We start from the raw sequence: 23,418 nt of genomic DNA, 5'->3' as shown, positions 1-23,418 counted from the left end.
AAACGCCTATATAATATATTGTGACTGCTGTAGGGCAATGTCTATTTCCATAGAACGTGCCCTGAAGACACTGTGTGTGTATGGCTAAAGTGCAGAGGGGCCTTTTATATGGTGATAATATCTGACGGTACTCTAGAAAATGATAAATTACTGATATCATTCACTGTCCCACATGCAGCAATAACATGGAAATGAACGATGAAGCATAACCTGATTCAGAGCATAGTGAGAGTGAGTATAACCCCAGAAGAACAATATGTATCAACATTTGTCTCAAACTTGTACATTCTGACACTTCACCATTTCGGTTTGTAACGCTTAGTGTACACACTATAGGGTCACAGTATTTAGTGCTTGCAAAGCCCTGTTATTACACAGCAGTTATACATTTTTCCCACATATGAAAAAGAAATACTATTAAAACTGTTCAAGAAAAAAATAGTTTATTATCAGATCTGCCCAGCCAGTCTCTCAATAATCCCAATAGCTTAAGAAAGGTTGGTTACAATTTGCTGTTTGATATGAGTTACATCATTTTTTCCCAATATCAAAAGTGCCTGTGAAACGTCACATTATCTTAAGTACAGATAATATAAAATTAGCCCTGAGGTTTTGGTTTCCTAAAATACATTCACAAAAAATCTCAAGAGCACCCAAGTGAAAGCAGGTAACGAGAGAGTCCGTCTGAGTTATCTGGGTAGATAGATTCATATTATATGTATATTTTTCCTTTGTTTAGATGAATTCAGCAGCTTCTGTGAAATATATATTTAGAAATATTTTTATTGTTAATCCATTTACATAAAAATATGCTTCAAGTGCATCTTGATAAAAGCCTAGATAACCTGTGAATCAGTTCTATATTTCAGTATATTTATGCTTATATCTCCCTGTAAAAGCACAGCAGCAGGATTCTCTCAGTAATGTGCAGTGTATAGGACATGTCACACGGTTTAAACAACGTCGCTCATTACAAAGATGACCGTGGCTAGTACTATTGTTTTTATTCTCTGAGATACAGTATAACAGTGGTGTTCTTGCTCTGCTTCCTACCTCATGTACTGGACGCTTGTTGCTGTTAGTCGAACAAATATATGAGCAGCAGAAGAAAGCTGCTTACAGTCGTACTTAAATTCATCCGCGCAATCTTTTGCATCAGACAGTTCTTTAAATATTACAAAGTCCGCTTGAAATCTTTTGGAGACACAAACCTCGAGAATTGACGAGAAAATTAAGGTTTTTCTCTTTCACCCACTCCCTCTTTCTTCTCCTGTTTTAAAATCCTATGGTTTAATCATACATGTTTCTTGCATGTGCACTCTGCCCCAGAGGGATCACACGTCTGTGTGGTGTGAGCTAAACGAGGTAAAGCTGCCCCGCTGACTGCGACTGAACTGGCAGAAACTCGCCGCGCGGCTTCTCCGGCCTCTGCTATCGGGTTTGCCATTCTGTTTGTCTCGCATTATGAAGTTTTCTATCAGCTGAAGTTTTTCATGTTCTTCCTTCAGAAAGACGTTGACAAGCAAAGCTTTCTCCTTTTTGATTTGTTCGCTGATGTCCTTTGGAATATCAGGTATTAACCAGTCTACGACTGCACTTAAAAACATAACCAGGTTCTGCAAAAAGAAATGAGACAAGTTACAGAACTGCACCGTGATCTCGTCTTTTACCAAATCTGAAATATACCGAATGCACTACGGGGTTAATGGTATACGTGTGGTAATAAATGTTGGGTTCATTTCAAAGACAGCTGGAAGATGCTTTGCTAAAGCAAATGTAACTCTTTGTATTCCTATGGATACAATGCTCACCTTATTACATATTCACTTTGCGAATGTGATATTATTGTGATAGTGGGCAAATTCATTAGGCCTATGCACTAAGTGCTACAAATGGCATTTAGGTGCAAAATTGGTGCATGGAAATCTCATTCTAAACTGCTTTTGTACCTGACGACTAACCTAAAATGTCTAAATCTGCACCATCAGCAGCAAAAAATATCTTTTTTAAATATTTTTTTGTGCACAGAAGTGGACTATTCTAGACGTACGGATGTAAATATGTAATAAAATATTATGTTTCTATGTGCCCCAAAAAAGGGAAAACGTGCAAAAAACTCGTTAGCCAAGTCCCACTTTCCATAAACCCTCAAACCCTTGTATTACAGCACAGAATTACATTTCTACAGTGTGTATGAACCAAATATGTATGTGACGAAGCAGAGTTGTTTCATTGTGTAGGTTAGCAAAAGTTATTATTTTTATGGTATGGCTATTATAAATTATATAACATTAATAATTGATATTTATTAACAGTAGTTATACATAAAAAATACACATAATTCTGTTTTCATTGAAATTGTATCAATCAGGTAGTCAACAAAATGCAATTCATAAAAATTAATTTCAAACGAACTATGCGTCAGATGTATGAAGAAAACCTTGCACGCGATGCAAAGGTAATGAAGGTTTGTACAGTACTTCTTTTTAGAACTAATAAATAAAATAATACATTTCAAATATGGCCTCTGTCTGTCTGACCCAGACATACTTGATCATAGAAGTATATCTTAGTTCGTCACTCATGTAAAATATCTTTGCAAAACTAAAAAATAGGAACACAAAGTAAGTTATGGTGAGAATAAAAGTGATAAAAACCCTCCACTGTCCAGCAAATAGAAACACCAAGTTATGAGCACAGTCACATATCTCAGTCAGGTCTACAAACCTGCTTTTCCCATAATCCCTCAGCATGCAATGCTTCCCCTGCAGCCAGGGATTCTGGGTAAAGACAAGCAAATGAGCACTACTGTACTGTGTAGGATCAGACTAATTTATACAGGAATTGATACAACTCTGTTATAGTAATAATAATAATAATACAGAGTAAATCACTTCTATGTATGAGAATAGTACTAGAATAGCAGTTTCCTAAAATGTTATTTGATTGATCTGACTTACCTGAAAGAGAATAACAAAAGCCAGACGAACAGCTAAAACTGTCCAGTACTGCTTGGAAAAATCATATTGATTTGGGGACCATGGAGGTTCTCTGTAATCCTTGTATCTGTACAGAAAGAAAATGAAATCAAATGCAGTTACAGATGGATGGTTTGCATATGAATCCTATATATTTTCTTAAGAACAGACTTGGCCATGTCACTAAGACGTTGTACCCTACAGACAGACAGTATTCCATGTTAGAAGATACCTTATGGTCTCATACAAGTGAATGGGCCCTAAGACCCCATATTTACTAAGCCATGTTTATAGGTTGGAGTAGCATGGCTTAGTATAATGGCCCTTTATCCATTATTTATTTATCTTCTACTTTGCTCGGCTAAATACCAGCTCTACCTTTCTACGGGGAGACTGATGAATAATACTTATTGTATGTGCCACTACATGTAAAAAGATACAAAGACTATACTGTACATGTATTCATTAATAGTACTTGTACATGAAAGGAAGACAAACAAACCCATATTACCCATTCCTACAAAGCACATGAATAGCATGCTAACCCCAAATAGGTTGCTATCCAGATCGATCCATTTGGAAGTGTACCTGGGAGGTGATACGGAAACACATTGCTGTCAAAATAACACATGCACTTGCAAGCCTGGTCATCACTACTGACCAGATTTACTAAATGGGGGTCAGCCATACGGTACCTTAGAGCCCATTTGAATACCGCTTTGTAAATATGGCCCCAACTCTTTAGAGGATCCAAAACACACACTTGAAATGTAGAGAGTGCCTTACCAAAGGGTTAGAGAGAACCATTATAGATGACGTCATGGGGACTTTTATTTCAACTCAATACACTGCAACACTGCGAAGGTACTTCCATTGTGTCTTGCCTTAGAGTCATATTAGAAGAAACGCCTACATTTCAATAAAAATGCCAATAATCTAGAAAGGGTGTGTATTGAACACTTGAGGCATTAAAGAAAACATGTAATATTGTTTTTCAAAAATAATAAAGAAATCCCTCACTGCTACCGAGTTGCCGGGAAGGTCTCCTGCTGGCGTTAAGAGGAGGGTGGAATCAAGGCAGGTTGGCACTTCCCCCTTAGACATTTGAAACCATGGGGATAGGTGGAGTTTTCAGGCCCCTCTATTGGGTTGGTCAGGGTAGCAGGAGAGGGCCTCTAAGGGGCAGCAGAGGCTTTGTGAATTCACTCAATGCTGTGCTGAAAGTTTCCAGTAGTCCCTTGTGGTGGCTGGGGGTGCGAGTACTATGCAGAGAAAAGTCCGAGTAGGGTTCCAGAGGGGGCTGTCCCAAGCCTGTCTGTAAAAAATGTTGTGCACTGATTTCCTTACAGTTTGCACATCTCTATGCAATTATTTGAATAATTTTATTCAGCTAACGGCAGGGATACGCGAGGGTTTGAGAGTCTGGAGGGAATTTGAAGCCATAAAATGGTGTAACCCTGTGGAGGGGATGGGCAGTGTCTAATAAAGAGCATCAGTATTCCACTGATGCAGCGCGGTCGGGGCTTAGAGGAATGGTCAGCGGCCTAGGTGGTGTCACCCCAGATAAGGAATCTGATCTTTCTTCACACTTGTTACATTAGCTGAGATATTGGGTGATCATGTGACCGATTGGGAAGTGCTATGGGGTGGTTGAGTCCCGGGAGTTCCTAGCTGTATTACTGACTCCTTAACCCACATGCAGTTTATGCAATTCAGGAAGCTGGCCGCAGGAGCAGATCGGTGCTGTCACCAGTGCCCATTGGCGCTTTAAGATTTGGAAGTGGACACACAGATACCCAACAAGTTCTGAGAAACCCCAAGCATTACCACATTATATATATGTATATGTGTCAAAAGGAGTGCTAGTGGGCGTGGCTAAATGTATACAACAAAAGAACAAACAAAGATGCAAAATGCACCGTGGGTTAAAAAGTTAAAACTTTGCCTGGTTTCTGAACTTGGGTGAAAGTTTCACAGATCTCTACTAGCAATGGTGGTATATATATTGGAGTTGCAGAGGCAATGCATGGCAGGTACTGTACTTTGGTGCAAAGGAAACTGGTGGGTATATCTTTTTTTCTTGGATTGATGGGATTTGAGGATCCCGCAAAGGCAGGTCGAGTGAGAATAATATAACTGAAGATCTTAGAAAATGTAACTATGATGTGGTGAAGACTATCAAAGATAACAAACGTTTAAAGAAGATGAAGCTGCAACTTATAATTGGAAAGAAGCAAATCATCACACTAAAAGTGAGTTTAACAATAAAAACCGGCCACTTTTCATAAAGAAGGTTGAGGACCTCTACAAGGCATTGTACAAGAATACAGTTAACACAGGTGTCAAGGATCAAAGGAGATTCCATAGGAAGAGTCTGTAATATTGGATCAATAGGGCTGTTCGTAGATAGCTGGAACCAGGAGATCAGATCTGCGGTGCGATGTAGGCAGAGAGTTCAGGAAGGAGCAGACAGATGGGGTAGTCAGACGATCCAAGGTCAGGGTAAGTGGTAAACAGAAGAGGAGTCAAGCAAGCCAAAGGTCAGAGCAGGGAGCAAGCAGTAGAGTAATAGGACAAGACAGAATTGATACCAGGTTTACGCAAGAGCCGGCAGCAAGCCTGGGAGCTTCAAGGCAGCAGTGACACAGGGAAGCAAGCTTGTTGTGATACACTGAAGGACAGGACAGGTACCTTTTTTATAGGCTGTGGGAAGTCAGGTGATGTAGTCAGTATGGCTGTCTAACGAGTTTCTGTGTGTGGGTCCATACAACAGGACATAATCAAACAGATGAAGAGGGAGAAGAAACCACCACTGATGAATCATGCGTTTCAGAAGAAGTAGCCAAGGCAATGAAATCCATGAAGAATAGAAAGGCCACAGGGCAGGATGGAATAACTACTGAACTCTTGAAAGAAGTGAGGTAGGAAATAGAGAAAATAGAGAAAATCCTGGCAGAGCACTTTACAAGTTGCTTAAGAAACAGGACAATTCCAGTAAAGTGAAACAATGCCATAGTTATATATGCATTCCAACCACTTTACTCAACAACAGTCTAATGTAACAGAATTGAGACAATTGGAAAATATTGGCTAGTGTACGATCAGAGAGTAGATGGTGCTATCTGTATGCCATCCACTTTACCCAACACTGGTGCAATGTAATAGTGTTAAGTCAATCTGGCACTGCTTGGTTGGTATGTTATCATAAAGTAGAAACTGGGTAGAGAGAGGTATGATTGTCCTTTGTATACGCGACCAGTAATATATTTAATACCATTATAATTAAATTAATATTATATTGAATATATTATAGCTATTAATGCCTTTCTTGATTCACTGCAGGATGAAGGTCTATCCGAGCATTTTCCAGATACTATGGTTGCAAGCTTCTCTTCTGCACATTGCTCCAACAAATTCTCTGATTTTATCCTCCCATCTTACTTAGTCATCATCTGGCTCATTCCCTCGGAATTTCGTTGGGTACCATTTATGTCCAACGATGGTCATTTTTTCTTATGATATGTCCGGCCCACTGCCATTTAATTTCTTCATCCTTGTGATGATGCCACAAAATTTAGTTTGGTTTTTAACATGTGCATTATTCTTCTTGACTGTCCAGTTAATACCCAGCATACACCTCTCTATACTTCTTTGAGTTATATAACGTTTCTGAATTTTCTTCGCATTTAGGGTATAAGTATATACATACTCCCTCAAATAAATATATATATATATATATATATATATATATATATACACACATACACACACACATGTATATATACACTATTTAGGGAAAAAGGGGTCAATCCCCATGAGAATGTGCACAATTGTAGGTCTGTTATGTAGATTATCACTAAATAAGAAGCACAATGTAGACAATACATTGATGTTACTGTATTATGTCAACAAGTCCCAGATTCACTGCGGGTGGTTAATGTTCATTAAACGAAAAATAGGAGTTTTTCCTTCGTAGCTCGTAAATGTGGTAAACTGTTATAATCTAATCTGAAACATTAAGATTACTATAAACTTTGAGTTCAAATTATGATTCATGGTGTGTGTTCAAAATCTCCTCTTTCTGCTGAAATGCGCGTCCAAAGAAGAGAACGTCACTGTCTGATTGCATATAAAGTTTTTGGAAAGACAGATCGCGCTATGTAGCTTTGTTTCCTCCCATATGTACACCATGGTTACCCTGACGAGATAAGCCTGGAGGGATATCCACAATATACAGCTACTACCTGGGGTGGCAGCCCAATCTGCCAACTGCATACTTACCACTTACATCTTGTGAGTAGATAGACCGACAGAGCCAAGATATTGTCATTATTATTTCATCAGAGTCTCAACGTCTGCACTTATATTTGCACTGTTTTCTGTTTTTATTTCCCTATATTTTGCTCCTCCTGGATTGTTTGAAATACATCTTTCTACTTGGAACCCTGGAAACAGGTTCTACCAGAGGGTTTGAGCAGGGTTTATTATTTGAGCACTAATATCAATTTTTATTGCACTTGCACGTATCACTATTGTATGTATTTAAGTTGTTAGCGCCTTATATTCACTTATTCACAATATTTGTGGATAAGGCCTTTGCTCAGTGGATCAATATTCCTCTCCAGAGGAAGGACGTACCCCGTGGTATCTCTTCCATTGATGGTAGACCGATGGGATCAGGAGTCATATCACAAGAGACGGTTCAATCAGGGCTACGGTTGGTGTTTTGCACCACAAACTAGTCCAGTTGAATGTCATCAATTCCCCAGACATCGATGGGGTTCTGGGGCTTCACTGGCTACGCACTCACAATCCCCAGATTGACTGGATTTCTGGACAGATAAGAACTTGGGAGTCTGCCTGTCATGGCAAATGTCTTTCACCCTGTCATCCAGTGGGTTCTCTTCTACTGCCTGCACTGGAGGACTTACCTAGTCTCCCGGCCTGTTACTCTGATCTGTGGCGTGTCTTCGACAAGGGACAGGCTGAAGAATTACCTGTGCATCGACCGTTTGATTGTGCGATCGTTCTCTATCCTGGGATGACTCCTCCTCGTGGACGTTCATATCCTCTTTCTGAACCGGAAACCAAGGCGATGAGAACATACATTGAAACCTTGCTTTAGGTTCTCATAATTCGCAAATCCTGTTCTCCTGCTGGTGCAGGTTTTTTCTTTGTGGCAAAGAAGGACGGGTCATTGAGACCTTGTATTGATTACCAGGGTTTGAATATAATTACTGTCGAGAACCGGTATCCTCTTCCTCTGATCACCGAACTCTTTGATCGTCTACGTGGGCAACAGTTTTGACCAAGCTCAATTTAAGAGGGGCCTATAACCGTATAAGGATAAAGCAGGGTGACGAGTGGAAAATCGCTTTCAACACATGCGATGGTCACTACGAGTACTTGCTGATGCCCTTCCGCCTATGCAATGCACCCGCAGTGTTCCAGTTTTTGTGAACAAAATTTTCAGTGACATGTTAGACACCTCAGTTATTGTATACCTTGATGATATCCTCATCTATTCTAAAACCCTGGAACAACAGCATCAGCAGGTGAGGGTGGTCCTTAAATGCCTTCTAGAGAACAACCTCTTCGCTAAATTCGAGAAGTGCGAATTTGAGAAATCCTGTCTTTCCTTTCTCGGATACATTATCTCTGCCCAGGGCCTAGAAATGGATCCTGCCAAGGTTGCTGCTATTCTGGACTGGCCAGTACCGAAGGGTTTAAAAGCCATCCAGAGATTCCTGGGCTTCAAAAATTTTTACAGGCGTTTTATTTTGGATTTTTCCAAAATCGTTGCACCCATCACAGCCATAACAAAAAAAATAGGCAGATCACACGAACTGGTCTCCGCAGGACCAGGCGGCTTTTCTGAAGCTCAAGAAACTCTTTTTCTCTGCACCCATCCTGAAACACCCCGATCCTCGTCATCCTTTTATAGTCAAAGTGGATGTCTCTGACCTTGGAGCAGGCGCAGTCCTGTCACAGGGAAGTGAGTTTCAGGGTCGGTTACACCCTTGTTCCTTCTTCTCTAAGAAGTTTTCTCCTGCAGAACACAACTACGATGTCAGCAATCGTGAACTTCTAGACAAGGGTCCCATCATCCCCTCATCTAAGATTGTGTCCGCTATTACGATTCGTCATCGTACTCAAAAAGCCCAGACCAAGGTCCCAGCTAGAATAACCATTCCCCCATCCAGACTTTTCATTCCCCCTCTCCTTTGGCAGGAGGTTCTTCGATGGGGACATGAATCCAAACTCCCAGGCCACCCGGGGGTTCGGAAAACATGTGAGCTCCTGGAGAGGACCTTTTGGTGGCTAGAATTAAAAACAGAGATACAGGACTTCGTCTCGGCCTGCAGTGTATGCGCCCGAACTAAGGTTCCTCGAACACTTCCTTGTGGACTTCTGCAGCCACTGCCTATACCCTCCAGTCCTTGGACGCACCTGACTACTCTTTGCCTGCCACCTACCTCGGCCTCGGAATTGGACCTGATTACCCCTGCATCTCAGGCCAAGGTCAGTGTATTACTCCCTACCTCTGCCTGGCGAGTCCGTATCCTGTTTTGCAGTCAGCAAAGTTATAGTTTCTGGCTGACCCCTTCCTCTGCTTTATTTCTATCTCTCGCTTTGTTTCTTGCTGATCGTTCCCCTGCTTGCATTGTCTCTGTCTCTGTTTCTTCCTGATCGTTCCCCTGCTTGCATTGTCTCTGTCTCTGTTTCTTGCTAATCGTTCCCCTGCTTGCATTGTCTCTGTCTCTGTTTCTTGCTGACCTTTCCCCTGCTTGCATTGTCTCTGTCTCTGTTTTTTGCTAATCGTTCCCCTGCTTGCATTGTCTCTGTCTCTGTTTCTTGCTGATCTTTCCCCTGCTTGCATTGTCTCTGTCTCTGTTTCTTGCTAATCGTTCCCCTGCTTGCATTGTCTCTGTCTCTGTTTCTTGCTAATCGTTCCCCTGCTTGCATTGTCTCTGTCTCTGTTTCTTGCTAATCGTTCCCCTGCTTGCATTGTCTCTGTCTCTGTTTCTTGCTAATCGTTCCCCTGCTTGCATTGTCTCTGTCTCTGTTTCTTGCTAATCGTTCCCCTGCTTGCATTCTCTCTCTCTGTTTCTTGCTGATCTTTCCCCTGCTTGCATTCTCTCTCTCTGTTTCTTGCTGATCGTTCCCCTGCTTGCATTCTCTCTCTCTGTTTCTTGCTGATCTTTCCCCTGCTTGCATTCTCTCTCTCTGTTTCTTGCTGATCTTTCCCCTGCGTGCATTGTCTCTCTTTGTTTCTTGCTGATCTTTCCCCTGCGTGCATTGTCTGGGGGTCATGCACTAAGCTCCGTTAAGTCGTTTTTAGAGCGCAAAGTGCTCTTAGAACGTGATGTTGCACTGAACACGATGCACTAAGCCAGGGGGGCGCAAACCTCGCAGCGTCATTTTGATGCCGCGTTGCCATGGCGCCGCAGGGAGGAAGCCGCCGGAGCCACGGTAAGTTAGGTTTACAGAGGCCCTGCAGCTCCCCCGGCACTTAATTTAAGTGCCTTCGGGAAGCGCGCGGGGCCTCTGTAAACCCCGCGCCCCCCGTCGGCAGTGTCGCGCCCCCCCTGGGGGTCGCGCCCCACAGTTTGCGCACCGCTGCACTAAGCCACGCAAACAGGCACTTTGCGCTCTAAAACTGACTTTTTTCAGGAACTTTGCTCGTTCGTTACCCTGTTTGCGTTAAATTCTGCCCTTAAGCGGGATGCACTAAGCTACGTAACCTTAGCGTACGCGAAAGTTGCATTCAACAGAACACGTCAGCTCAAGGTAGACGCAAAAAAAAGCTGGACTTTGAAAAATTTATTGCTTTACATTTTTGCATGCGCAACACCCATACAACAGGCCACGGGTGTCCCCGACGGAGGCCGGGGGTCGCACGGGTGTCCCCGGCTGACCCCGCGGCTGTCCCGGGGTCCCCGCGGGCCTACGGTACCAATGTTGTGCCTACAAAAATACTAAACATTATTTCTAACTAAATACACCCCCCTAACACATACAGTACAATAATGTGCAAAATTACTATTATCCAGATATGGATAATAGATTATTTGCCCATTATTAAACACTGCATTAGCATACCTAAATAAAGTAAATAAAAACAGTAGCCAGCTAATCCAATGAATACAAGCAGTAACAACATCAACAATGAATTAATTAAACCATTAACCAATGAAACCAATTAATTCCTAAACCAACTCAAAATGAATAGTAACACTAACCAATCAAACCAATGAATTACTACAACATTAATGAATGTAAACATTAAAAGACAAATAAATAAATTCAAACAATATCTGGAATAACCATAAAACGCATTAGCTAACATAATACAACATTAACTACAAACGAACACCAATCGCAAACATTTTATTACCATTAAGCAGGAAAAAAACAAACAATGACATCCACATAAGAAATTGAAATGAAAAAAACCAACAGCAATACCAAGCCACAAATGCCCCCCAAATATTGTCATAATAATGTATTCATCTGTACCCTAAAGTGGTACAGATTAATATATTATCAGTCAATGTGCCTCCCCCAAAAAATCAAAAAATACATCCAATGAATAAACCTGTAAAAAGAGACATTTACAAACATTCAATATATTACTTACCATTAGAAGCGGTGGCCCTCCGACTCCCGGGGTAACAGGAAGCTCACGTACCTTGAAGGCCTCCAACAGCATCTGATGCCATCCGCCATGAAGATCCGGATCAGGTACCCAAATCTTCTTTTTTCTTTCTTTAATCACCTTCTTCTATCTTCATCTGTCACCATTTCTTTATCTTCTTTATCTTCTATCTTCATCTGTCAATCCCAAAAAACCCCATGGTAAATCCCAACCGATGTTGTCTCGTCGTCTTCTTGGGCTCAAATGAGGCGTCACGGCCTTAAATAGGGCTTGTGACGTCACATTTAGCCTCAAAATGGTTAACAGCTCCCTGATTGGCTGTTCAAACCATGTTCCGACTTTAATTTTTTTTTTTTACATGACGTTACTTAAAGGGAATGATGCCAGCCAATCAGACCGTTACCGGGACATTGAAATTCTGCAGGGGATACCGGCACCCCATAACGGGGCCTATATCTCCTGAAATAGGGGGTCCTCGGACCTGAAACCAATGCTGTTCAGCTCCGGAGACCCCCTGCTCATGTACACTATTATTCAAATGTATTTATTTAGTGTACGATCGCCTGTATGGAGATGGCAAATCTCCATGCAAATGTTACATGTGGCTTTTTTTTCTATCAGCTAGCGTATGTGAAGTTTAAGAACGCTAGCAGGGGGAAAAAAGCAACACGTACGCTGTGGGTGTTTTGAGCACGTACGTTAAAAAATGGGCTCAAGGCCTTAGTGAATCGCGTCCCCGGCCTCACTTTTTAACGGATGTGCTTTTTTTGAACATCAGAACGCAAACTCATTGAGCTTAGTGCATAGCCCCCTCTGTCTCTTGCTTTTTTCCCTTTGGTTTTGTAAGTGCAGAGCATACAGCCTTGTTCCACTTCCGTCCATACCCTTCCCCTACCAAAGCAAAATGGTGGCAGGGGAAGGTAATATGCAGAGGGAAATACCACAAGAATAGATGCGATCCGAGCGGTGAGTTTTGGATCTCCGATGTAGTTATGGTCACATAGTCCGGAATAATGTTAGCGATAATAACAAGTGTTCCCAGGACCTGGATCGGGGACCCAGAAACTCATTCTATTCTTGGGTTTTGGCTTCCACGCTCACGAACGTACTTATCCTTAATAAGACGTATTACTAGATTTTCCCTCAAGTACAAAACACTGCGGAATCAAACCCCAGGCTAGAGAACGTCTTAATTGTAATGTCACATTTTAAGCGGTTTAGTCATGAGATTCAGAATGCAGGATACATTGATTCTTCTTCAGATCCAATTGGATGACTGACTACATATGCATGTCCCATTGATACTATACAATTTGCTCAAGGGAAACCCTTCAGCATAGCATCTGTTTCTTCAGTTTTACACCACTTTACTTTCTCGTCAACCAGATCTAGCCTGATTGATGCCTTTGTTAGCTGTTACTGGAAAGATGTTGCAGAGCCTTTTGTATATGTTGAAAACATGATAGCTATAAGAATTCATTGCATCCTGAGGCTATCATTGAATGTGTTTGTGCTCATCTGATCCTTGTGTTTCTTTCCTCCCACATGTTCATTGACATGTTGACATTATACTTGTAGAGCTTATAATGTCATTATATAGTGTATCATTCAAATCAAGTAATTAGCCATGCTTATTATTGTAACATTAGGATCAATTGATCCAAGCTCAAATTAAAATGTTTTAAGGCAAATAAAAGCGTGCAATTCTCTTTTAATATTTCTATTTACAGATGCATGAAATGGAAGAGACTTGTTAATCACATTGCTTACAGTTTATGCAGAGCATTATCCAAGGAGGTCTGCATTAACCCAGACTTGACTGGGGTGTCTGACGCTAAGAAAGGGGACATACTGTAATAATGATGCACAGAAAAGATACTTCCAGTTATATTATGTGTCACTCATTTCCTATCTCTTTCCCCCAATCTATATCATACAGTATTTGGAATCTGACACATGGAGGGCAAAGTACAACGATGTATATAGCACCAATGTAAAGGAAACAATAACTGTTATGTGACTTTGATTCGTGAACGTATAACATGATTCACAATTTATGAAATGTCCTGCTTTGTGTTATATAGAGAACATAAAAACATGTCTCTGAGAGATCATATAGAAATTATGTCATGGTTTTTTCGAAACAGATACTAAAAAGGAGTTAGAAAATAACATAAAAACTGACATAACCGGCGTGAATTTAATTGTGCCCCTGAGCAGAAGCTATAGATTTACAGGACAGTTCTTGTCTAAATTAGATGTCATTCAATGTACAGTACAGTACGGTATCTCAGCCACAGGTATACTTAATTCTTCATCTCGGAAAACATGACAGGTGCTAATAATGTTTAAACATATTGCAAAATGTAGAGACATCGGTCTTCACAAAGTAAATGTAACATGTATTGTGCATCCTGTACAGTATACAGTGTATATTTATAGGATTTGTTAGCACTTTCATGTAGGGAATTTTTATGCTTCACCATACAGTATAGAAAAAGTCTTGAAAAGTTGAAACCATCGAGCAATACAGTTCATACAACTTTTTATATCATTCCATTTCTGCCCAAATCATTCATCATTAATAAACCCGGCAGCAACGGATTCACATCACAGAAAAGTTTGTTCAGTAGGAAAGCCAAATGGAACTAAAGTAGCACATGGAAAAAATACAGTGTGCGCAGGATGAAAAGATGCTAATAGTCTCCCTGGTATTATACCTCAATCACCAGCCCTGCGCGGTCCATAGTAGTGAACGGTCATTTATCTCGTGAGGTCATTAGTGATTTAAAAAGAAAAGAAATCTGCTTGTTCCCTATGTAGTTTTCCAGATTAAAAATAAAATAAAACGTCAGTATGTGCCTTTGCCCTGGAGGACTTGAGTCAGATTCAGTGTATTATTTCACTGCTACGCTTCAAAGCAATTTAATTAAAGTAGGTGTGCAGAACAGGTCCCTTGTTTTGTAGCAACCGGCGAGGCGTGTCTCATGGAAGAATTGAGATTTCCTGATAATTATAGGAGTATAGTGTATGCATATTCCATCACTCCAGATCTCGTCATAATTATGGTCATGTCAGTAACACAATGTGTGCTCTGGTGTTACTTAAAATTATATTAAAGGGTATTACAAAATGGTTTTATTGCCGTCAGTAGCTGAAAGAAGCTGCTTGAGTGAAACAAAGTCATCTGCTTGTGTTTATAAGAGGAAATCAACACAAAATGTAGTAATCTCATGCATAGAAGCACAGGGCCGCGAAGAGGGGGGGTTAGCCGGGGCTGGTGTCCCGGGCCTGCTGGCTGGGGTCCCCGGACGGCCAGCGCTGCAAATTTCCCTTGACCTCTGGCCAGGCCCTGCTGCCGGTAGCGGCCTGGCCCAGACTCTAAGCTGCCTGCAGGACCTTTCCTCTCTCTGTCCCACGCTGCCGAGCTTCCACTGCCGGCGTGCGACGGGCTCTCTGATGTCATTGTGCCGGAAGCAAGCTTGGCCCAGCTTTCGGTGCACCGCGCAGTCACGTGAGAGCCCCGTCACGCGCCGGCAGTGGATGCTTGACGGCGTGGGACAGAGAGAGGAAAGGTCCTGCAGGCAGCTGAGAGTCGGGGCCCAGCCGCGACCGGCAGCAGGGCCTGGCCAGAGGTCGGGGAAATTCGCAGTGCTAGCCGGCTGGTCCCCCCAGCCAGCGGACCCCCGCAGACACCGGGCCTGGCCAGAGGTCGGGGAAATTCGCAGTGCTAGCCGGCTGCCCCCCCCAGCCAGCGGACCCCCACAGACACCGGGCCTGGCCAGAGGTCGGGGAAATTCGCAGTGCTAGCCGGCTGGTCCCCCCAGCCAGCGGACCCCCGCAGACACCGGGCCTGGCCAGAGGTCGGGGAAATTCGCAGTGCTAGCCGGCTGGTCCCCCCAGCCAGCGGACCCCCGCAGACACCGGGCCTGGCCAGAGGTCGGGGAAATTCGCAGTGCTAGCCCGCTGGTCCCCCCAGCCAGCGGACTCCCGCAGACACCGGGCCTGGCCAGAGGTCGGGGAAATTCGCAGTGCTAGCCGGCTGCCCCCCCCCAGCCAGCGAACCCCCACAGACACCGGGCCTGGCCAGAGGTCGGGGAAATTCGCAGTGCTAGCCCGCTGGTCCCCCCAGCCAGCGGACTCTCGCAGACACCGGGCCTGGCCTGACCCAAGGTAAGTCTGTATTTTTATATATATTGGGGGGCTTGAAGGTATTTTTATATGTATTGGGGGGCTTGGGGGAATTTTTTATATAGGTTGGGGAGGGTTGTTTTTTTTATATTTTTTTATATGATATATATATATAGATAGATAGATAGATAGATAGATAGATAGTGAGTATCTATATATATATATATGAGGTTATATGTATTTTTTTATATATGTATTAGGTAGGTGTTTTTTTTATGCATTTGGCGGGGTGGGGGAGGTTGTTTATATTTGGAAGGTTGGGATTTCTTTGTATGTATTTGGGGGTGGGAAGTTTTTTGGTTTATATCTGGTGGGGGGAATTGTGTGAGGGGGAGGGAATGAGTGAGCGTGGAGTAATTGACGGAGGGAGAGGAGAGAGGGGGTGAGTGAGGTTAAGAGGGAGTAAGAGTGAGACGCAGGGGAGAGAAATACATGGGAAGAGAGGGGGAGGAGAAAGGGGGCTCGTGAGGTGTGAAATGGGGGTACGGCTAGCAATACCGTCGACACAGGGGGGGCGCTGCTTAAAATGTTTGTCCTGTGCCCCACGATTTCTGTTGGCGGCCCTGTAGAAGCATATATACTTCTCTCATTCGCAGTCTAACATGGGACTTTGTGTGTGTGTCTGGGGGCTCAAACAGAAAGCGGGGGGCTCAAACAGAAAGCGGGGGGCTCAAACAGAAAGCGGGGGGCTCAAACAGAAAGCGGGGGGCTGAAACAGAAAGCGGGGGGCTGAAACAGAAAGCAGGGGCTCAAACAGAAAGCGGGGGGCTCAAACAGAAAGCGGGGGGCTCAAACAGAAAGCGGGGGGCTCAAACAGAAAGCGGGGGGCTCAAACAGAAAGCGGGGGCTCAAACAGAAAGCGGGGGCTGAAACAGAAAGCAGGGGGCTCAAACAGAAAGCGGGGGCTGAAACAGAAAGCGGGGGGCTCAAACAGAAAGCGGGGGCTCAAACAGAAAGCGGGGGGCTCAAACAGAAAGCGGGGGGCTCAAACAGAAAGCGGGGGGCTCAAACAGAAAGCGGGGGGCTCAAACAGAAAGCGGGGGCTGAAACAGAAAGCGGGGGGCTCAAACAGAAAGCAGGGGCTCAAACAGAAAGCGGGGGGCTCAAACAGAAAGCGGGGGCTCAAACAGAAAGCGGGGGGCTGAAACAAAAAGCGGGGGGCTGAAACAGAAAGCGGGGGCTGAAACAGAAAGCGGGGAGCTGAAACAGAAAGCGGGGGGGCTCAAACATAAAGCCGGGGCTCAAACAGAAAGTGGGGGGCTCAAACAGAAAGCGGGGGGCTCAAACAGAAAGCGGGGGGCTCAAACAGAAAGCGGGGGGGCTGAAACAGAAAGCGGGGGGGGCTGAAACAGAAAGCGGGGGGCCTGAAACAGAAAGCGGGGGGCCTGAAACAGAAAGCGGGGGGCCTGAAACAGAAAGCGGGGGGCCTGAAACAGAAAGCGGGGGCTCAAACAGAAAGCGGGGGGCTCAAACAGAAAGCGGGGGGGCTGAAACAGAAAGCGGGGGGCCTGAAACAGAAAGCGGGGGGCTCAAACAGAAATCGGGGGCCCTGAAACAGAAATCGGGGGCTCAAACAGAAAGTGGGGGCTCAAACAGAAAGCGGGGGCTCAAACAGAAAGCGGGGGCTGAAACAGAATATTTTTATATATATTTTTTGTTTTACTAAGGAACTTATTACAAAGTGAATTTAATTATGGCTTCTGCCAGTTTTAATTGCACTAAGAAGCACAGAGAGCACAAATGCTTAATTAATGTACAGTAACCCTCAGGCACTCTCACATATTTCCCATGTTCCCTTGCAGTTCTGTCCTTGCTTGTTCCTTTTCTTGCACTAGTGGGGGATGTTCGTTCCACAAGATGTGAGACCCGAGGTGGCAGTGTAGGGACCGGACACAGGGGAGTTTACCTTCACTTGGCTAGCAGACGTAAATCATTTTTTGATAAAAAAGATGCAAACAAATCAAAATAAGCCCTTCTCAGCGCTATATATATATATATATATATACACATACACACACACACACACACACACACACACACACACACACACACACACACACACACACACACACACACACACACACACACACAGTTGTATGAAAAAGAAAGAACACCCTCTTTGAATTATATGGTTTTACATTTCAGGACATCATAACAATCATCTGTTCCTTAGCAGGTCTAAAAATTAGGTAAATACAACCTCAGATGAACAACAACACATGACATATTAAGCGCTATGTACATTAATGGCGCTACAGTATATAAATAAAGACATACAATACAATACATATTACACTGTGTCATGATTTATTTAACAAAAATAAAGCCAAAATGGAGAAGCCATGTGTGAAAAACCAAGTACACCCTTAGTGCTTCCATAGGAATTAAGATACTAAGTAGCAGACAGGTGCTGCTAATCAAATGCCATTGATTAATTGATCATTAGCAAGTGTGACCACCTCTATAAAAGCCAAAGTTTTAGCAGTTTGCTGGTCTGGAGCATTCAGGTGTGTGTTAACACAAAGCCAAGGAGGAAAGACATCAGCAATGATCTTAGAGAAGCAATTATTGCTACCCATCAATCTCGGAAGGGTTATAAGGCCATTTCCAAACAATTTAAAGTCCATCATTCTACAGTGAGAAAGATTATTCAAAAGTGGAAAACATTTAAGACAATTTCCAATCTTCCCAGAATTGGACATCCCAGCAAATTCACCCCAAGGTCAGACCGTGCAATGCTCAGAGAAATTGCAGTGTTATATCTCAGACTCTACAGGTCTCAGTTAGCATGTTAAATGTTAAAGTTCATGACAGTACAATTAGAAAAACACTGGACAAGTATGGTTTGTTTGGAAGGGTTGGCAGGAGAAAGCCTCTTCTCTCTAAAAGATTTACTCAGTGGCCTTAAGCAGTGAGTATTTTGGTATGTCCCTTGATGTGCAAGTCCTGTTTAAAAGATTTACTCAGTGGCCTTAAGCAGTGAATATTTTGGTATGTCCCTTGATGTGCAAGTCCTGTTTAAAAGATTTACTCAGTGGCCTTAAGCAGTGAATATTTTGGTATTTTTGAATATCAAAAGGTGTTTTTTTTCCCCCCCTTAACTCTGTGCTGTTAATTGACCAACTGGGACAAGCTGATTGATTGGGGAGGGGGAGGGTCATGTGACTGTTTTAGATGTATAAAACAAACACCTCTCCTGCAATTTGCAGGAACTGCAATTGGCATTAGACAGTGAGGCATTTAAAGTGAGCTTTTTAAGTGATAAATATAGTTAGACTATAGTTTAACTAGAGGTGACTGGGGACTGCATCTTTCTGCAAACTTTTTTACTCACGACAACAAATGGTAAGCTATTCAGATCACACTATTATCCCATTCTTGTTAACCTGCATATTTTAACCCCCCACCCCGTTACAACTTCTTTCACTGCAGCCTCTCCCAAAACTGACCGCACAAAACACTGAAACCCTGAACTGACTCTAGCATTGCAATACAGCTAAACATTTGACAAGGAACAGGCACACCCCTGCTGTTTAGTCTGCACACACTCACTTTGTTCACAACAGCTCCTTGCAGCACTGCCTACCTCTGGCATAATGAACCTGCTCTGTATCTTAACATTTTTCTTTCTCCTGGCCTCATGGAGATGTTACTCTCTCTATACACTACAAACTCCTCCATCCTGGCCCACACCCAACATCACCATACACCCTGGACTACTCAAAAGCCTTGCACTATCTACTGAATGTTGGTGGAGAACTCTAAAAAGCAGCACACCAACCACTGCTCACTCTAATGGCAAACACCCCAAATTTACAACTTGCAAACAACTACCCAAATTTCTGCTCATACTATTACTCTCTTTAGCAGGTGATATTGAACCTAACCCAGGTCCTCCCATTTCAAATCTGTCCCATGCCCCTGAGAATTCCACCTTTAAATTCCAAAAAGGCCTATCTGTCGCCCATATAAATATCCGGAGCCTGCTGCCCAAACTGGACGAACTAAGGGCATGGTGCCTTATGCATAAACTCAAAGCCATCATTCTTACAGAAACATGGCTATCCCCTGAAACCCCTGATGCAAATATCGCCATTCAGGGATACTCCATTTTTAGGAGAGATAGGTCAAAGAGAGGAGGAGGGGTGTTATTTTATATTGCAGACACATTACAATTTACACTGTTAAATTGCCCACCAAGTCCACCCTCTTTTGAAATTCTAGTTGGCAAAATCTGCCTCCCCTTTTCTAAGCCCATCTTGCTTGCTGGCATCTACCGCCCCCCTAAAGCCCCTCTACAATCCTTGACTGATATCACCCAATTTCTTGGCTCCATTTCCTCTCTGAATGAGAAGAGTGAGCTGCTAGTTCTTGGGGATTTCAACTTCAAATGGCTTGACCCTAAAAACCACAAAATCCAGATACAACTCAAGTCACTTAACCTATCGCAACTCATTTCCCAACCCACACGGATAAACCTGAAATCGCATAACCATTCCTTGCTAGACTGGATTCTCTCCTCAAACCCCAGCAGAATCCAATCCTCTGGCATCCTTCCTGATATTTTCAGTGACCATGCAATAGTGTACTGTGTAAGGAAAATTAAACCGCCCCATTCAAGCCCTAAAGTTCTCCTCACTAGAACATTTAAAAACTTTAACCCACAACAGTTTCTGGATGATCTTACCAACTGCCCCTGGCACAGAATCGATTTAATTCCCGACCCTGATTCTGCACTTGACTATTTCCAATCTGAGTTCTTAAAACTCTGCGATACCCATGCTCCACTACGCAAAATAAGGGTACGGGGGGCCCACCTTCCATGGGTTACACCTGACCTTATAGCACTCTACCAGTTCAGGTATGCCTTGTGGAAAAGCTACAAGTAACTGGCACTACCAAGGATCTCAATCACTACAGATGCATGCGGAACATGTGCACAAGGCAAACAAATATTACTCTGACAATCTCCACCAGAATACATCAAACCCAGCTAACTTCTGGAAGGTTATCAATAATATATTCTAGCCTCCTAACCATCAACAACCAAGTAATATCACTAAGGGGGATATTACTGTGATAAACCCCACTGACATTGCAAATGCATTCAATGATTACTTTGTGGGGTGTGCCACTAACTTATTAGCGAAACGCAGCCCAAACCACAAACCTGAATCTCATCCTGGGAGTACCCCTATAGTCCCACCCCCTCCCAACACTGCCCACAATTTTCAATTTGGCCCAGTATCTGAAGAGGAGATTATACAAGCGCTCCTAAAACTAAAACTAAGCAGCCAATGTGGACCCGACTTACTACAATCTAGGTTCCTACGACTTGGTGCCCCAGCCATTGCCAAACCAATTGCGTCCATAGTCAACTCTATCCTGTCTGCAGGCCATATCCCTAAGACCTGGAAAACTGCCAGAGTTGTCCCAATCTTCAAAAGTGGGGACAAAAACACTGTCTCAAACTACAGGCCAATCTCACTTCTCCCAATTCTATCCAAAGTCATGGAAAAATGTGTCCACTACCAATTAAGCGATTTCTATACCAAGACAAATTTCCCTAGCCAATTCCAATCTGGGTTTCGTCCCAAACACTCCACCGTAACTACCCTGCTAAAAGTTTGCAATGAAATCCAGTGTGGAATGGAACGGGGACAACTCACTGGTGCAGTATTCCTAGATTTTGCAAAGGCTTTTGACACAGTTGATCATGCTATCCTGCTTAACAAACTCCAGAGCTCTGGAATAGGGAAGCATGCTTTAAGCTGGTTTCAGTCCTACCTATCAGGAAGATCCCAACATGTGTCCATCTCAGGCTCTAACTCCAACCCCCTGGATATCACCTGTGGTGTCCCGCAAGGCTCTGTTCTGGGCCCCCTACTCTTCTCAGTGTTCATTAATGATCTTCCCACAGCTTGTAAGGAAGCCTCAATACACTTGTATGCAGATGACACAATCCTATACTGTATGCACACAGCCATAGCCTCTCTGACCTTCAACACATACTTCAGTCTGACTTTTTGAGACTCGAAAACTGGATTTCCCAAAACAAACTGTTTTTAAACACTGACAAGACTGTAACAATGGTATTTGGGACCAAGACTAAATTTGTAAAGCTCCCAGTGACTGAGCTCCTGATTAGAACCAACGCTAACACCACCCTAACCCCTGTCACAAGTTTTAAATACCTGGGCTTATGGTTTGACTCCCACTTAACAATCGGGATGCACATTGATACCCTGACAACCAAGACCTATGCCAAACTAGGGGTACTTTACAGGAACAAATCCTCCCTAAGTCTCCTGGTCAGAAAGCATATCGCACAGCAGATGCTAATGCCAATTATTGACTATGGAGACATAGTATATGGCTCGGCACCTCAAACCCACCTTAGCAAACTTGACACCCTCTACAATTCAATTTGTCGTTTTGTTCTCCAATGCAACTACAACACACATCACTGCGAAATGCTCAAAGAACTAGATTGGTCAACACTAGAGTCTAGGCGCAAAGTTCACCTTTCCTGTCTTGCCTTTAAATTCTTCATGGGCAAGCTACCCAGCTACCTGAACAAGCTCCTCACCCCTACCACTTGCAGCCCTTATCACCTGAGATCAGACTCCAAAAGACTGTTCATGGTCCCAAGGCTCAACAAAGTATCCGGACGTTCCTCCTTCTCTTACCGTGCACCCCAAAACTGGAACAACCTACCAGAGACCCTCACATCCACCACCAGTTTAAGTTCTTTCAAATCTAAGGCTGTCTCACATTTTAACCTGGTCTGTAACTGTTTCATACACTCATAATATATATTTTCTTTAACTGTGCAAGCAATGTCTTGTATATAATGTATACCCTGCTCATTAATGTAACTGTACTTGTAACCATGTATTATTTGTTTTACTCTGTGCCCAGGACATACTTGAAAACGAGAGGTAACTCTCAATGTATTACTTCCTAGTAAAAATATTTTATAAATAAATAAAAAGAACATGGCAGCACGGCATAGGTTTGCAAAGTTGAATCTGAACAAACCACAAGACTTCTGTAACAATTTCCTTTGGACAGACGAGACCAAATTGGAGATGTTTGGCCATTATGCACAGTGCCACGTTTGGCGAAAACCAAACACAGCATATCAGCACAAACACCTCATACCAACTGTCAAGCACGGTGGTGGAGGGGTGATGATTTGGGCTTGTTTTACAGCCACAGGACCTGGGAACCTTGCAGTCATTGAGTTGACCATGAACTCCTCTGTATACCAAAGTATTCTAGGGTCAAATGTGAGGCCATCTGTCCGACAGCTAAAGCTTGGCCGAAATTGGGTCATGCAACAGGACAATAATCCCAAACACACCAGCAAATCAACAACAGAATGGCTGAAAAAGAAAAGAATCAAGGAGTTGCAATGGCCCAGTCAAAGTCCAGACCTCAACCCGATTGAAATGCTGTGGCGGGACCCTAAGAGAGCTGTGCATAAACAAATGCCCACAAACCTCAATGAACGATGTGAGAGACTGATAAAGTCATACAGAAAACGATTACTTCAAGTTATTGCTGCTAAAGGTGGTTCTACAAGTT

The 23,418-nt window shown here is 43.2% G+C and overlaps 1 protein-coding gene across 1 annotated transcript in view; it reads right to left on the bottom strand.

Moving 5' to 3' along the window:
- Positions 1 to 426: 426 nt before the first annotated feature.
- ANO2 (anoctamin 2) overlaps positions 427 to 23,418 on the bottom strand; it is a 355,236-nt gene continuing 332,244 nt past the window's right edge. The window contains exons 26-27 of the mRNA XM_075603059.1: positions 2,961 to 3,066; positions 427 to 1,616 (exon numbers count right to left, since the gene is read on the bottom strand). Of these exons, the coding sequence (XP_075459174.1) occupies positions 1,335 to 1,616; positions 2,961 to 3,066 (388 nt within the window). The 3' untranslated portion in view covers positions 427 to 1,334. The remainder of the gene's footprint in view (positions 1,617 to 2,960; positions 3,067 to 23,418) is intronic.

This window comes from Ascaphus truei, chromosome 5, assembly GCF_040206685.1.
Source record: "Ascaphus truei isolate aAscTru1 chromosome 5, aAscTru1.hap1, whole genome shotgun sequence".
Taxonomy (NCBI): Eukaryota; Metazoa; Chordata; class Amphibia; order Anura; family Ascaphidae; genus Ascaphus; species Ascaphus truei.
Note: the sequence above shows the minus strand (reverse complement) of the source record. Positions and strands in the feature narration are given on the sequence as shown.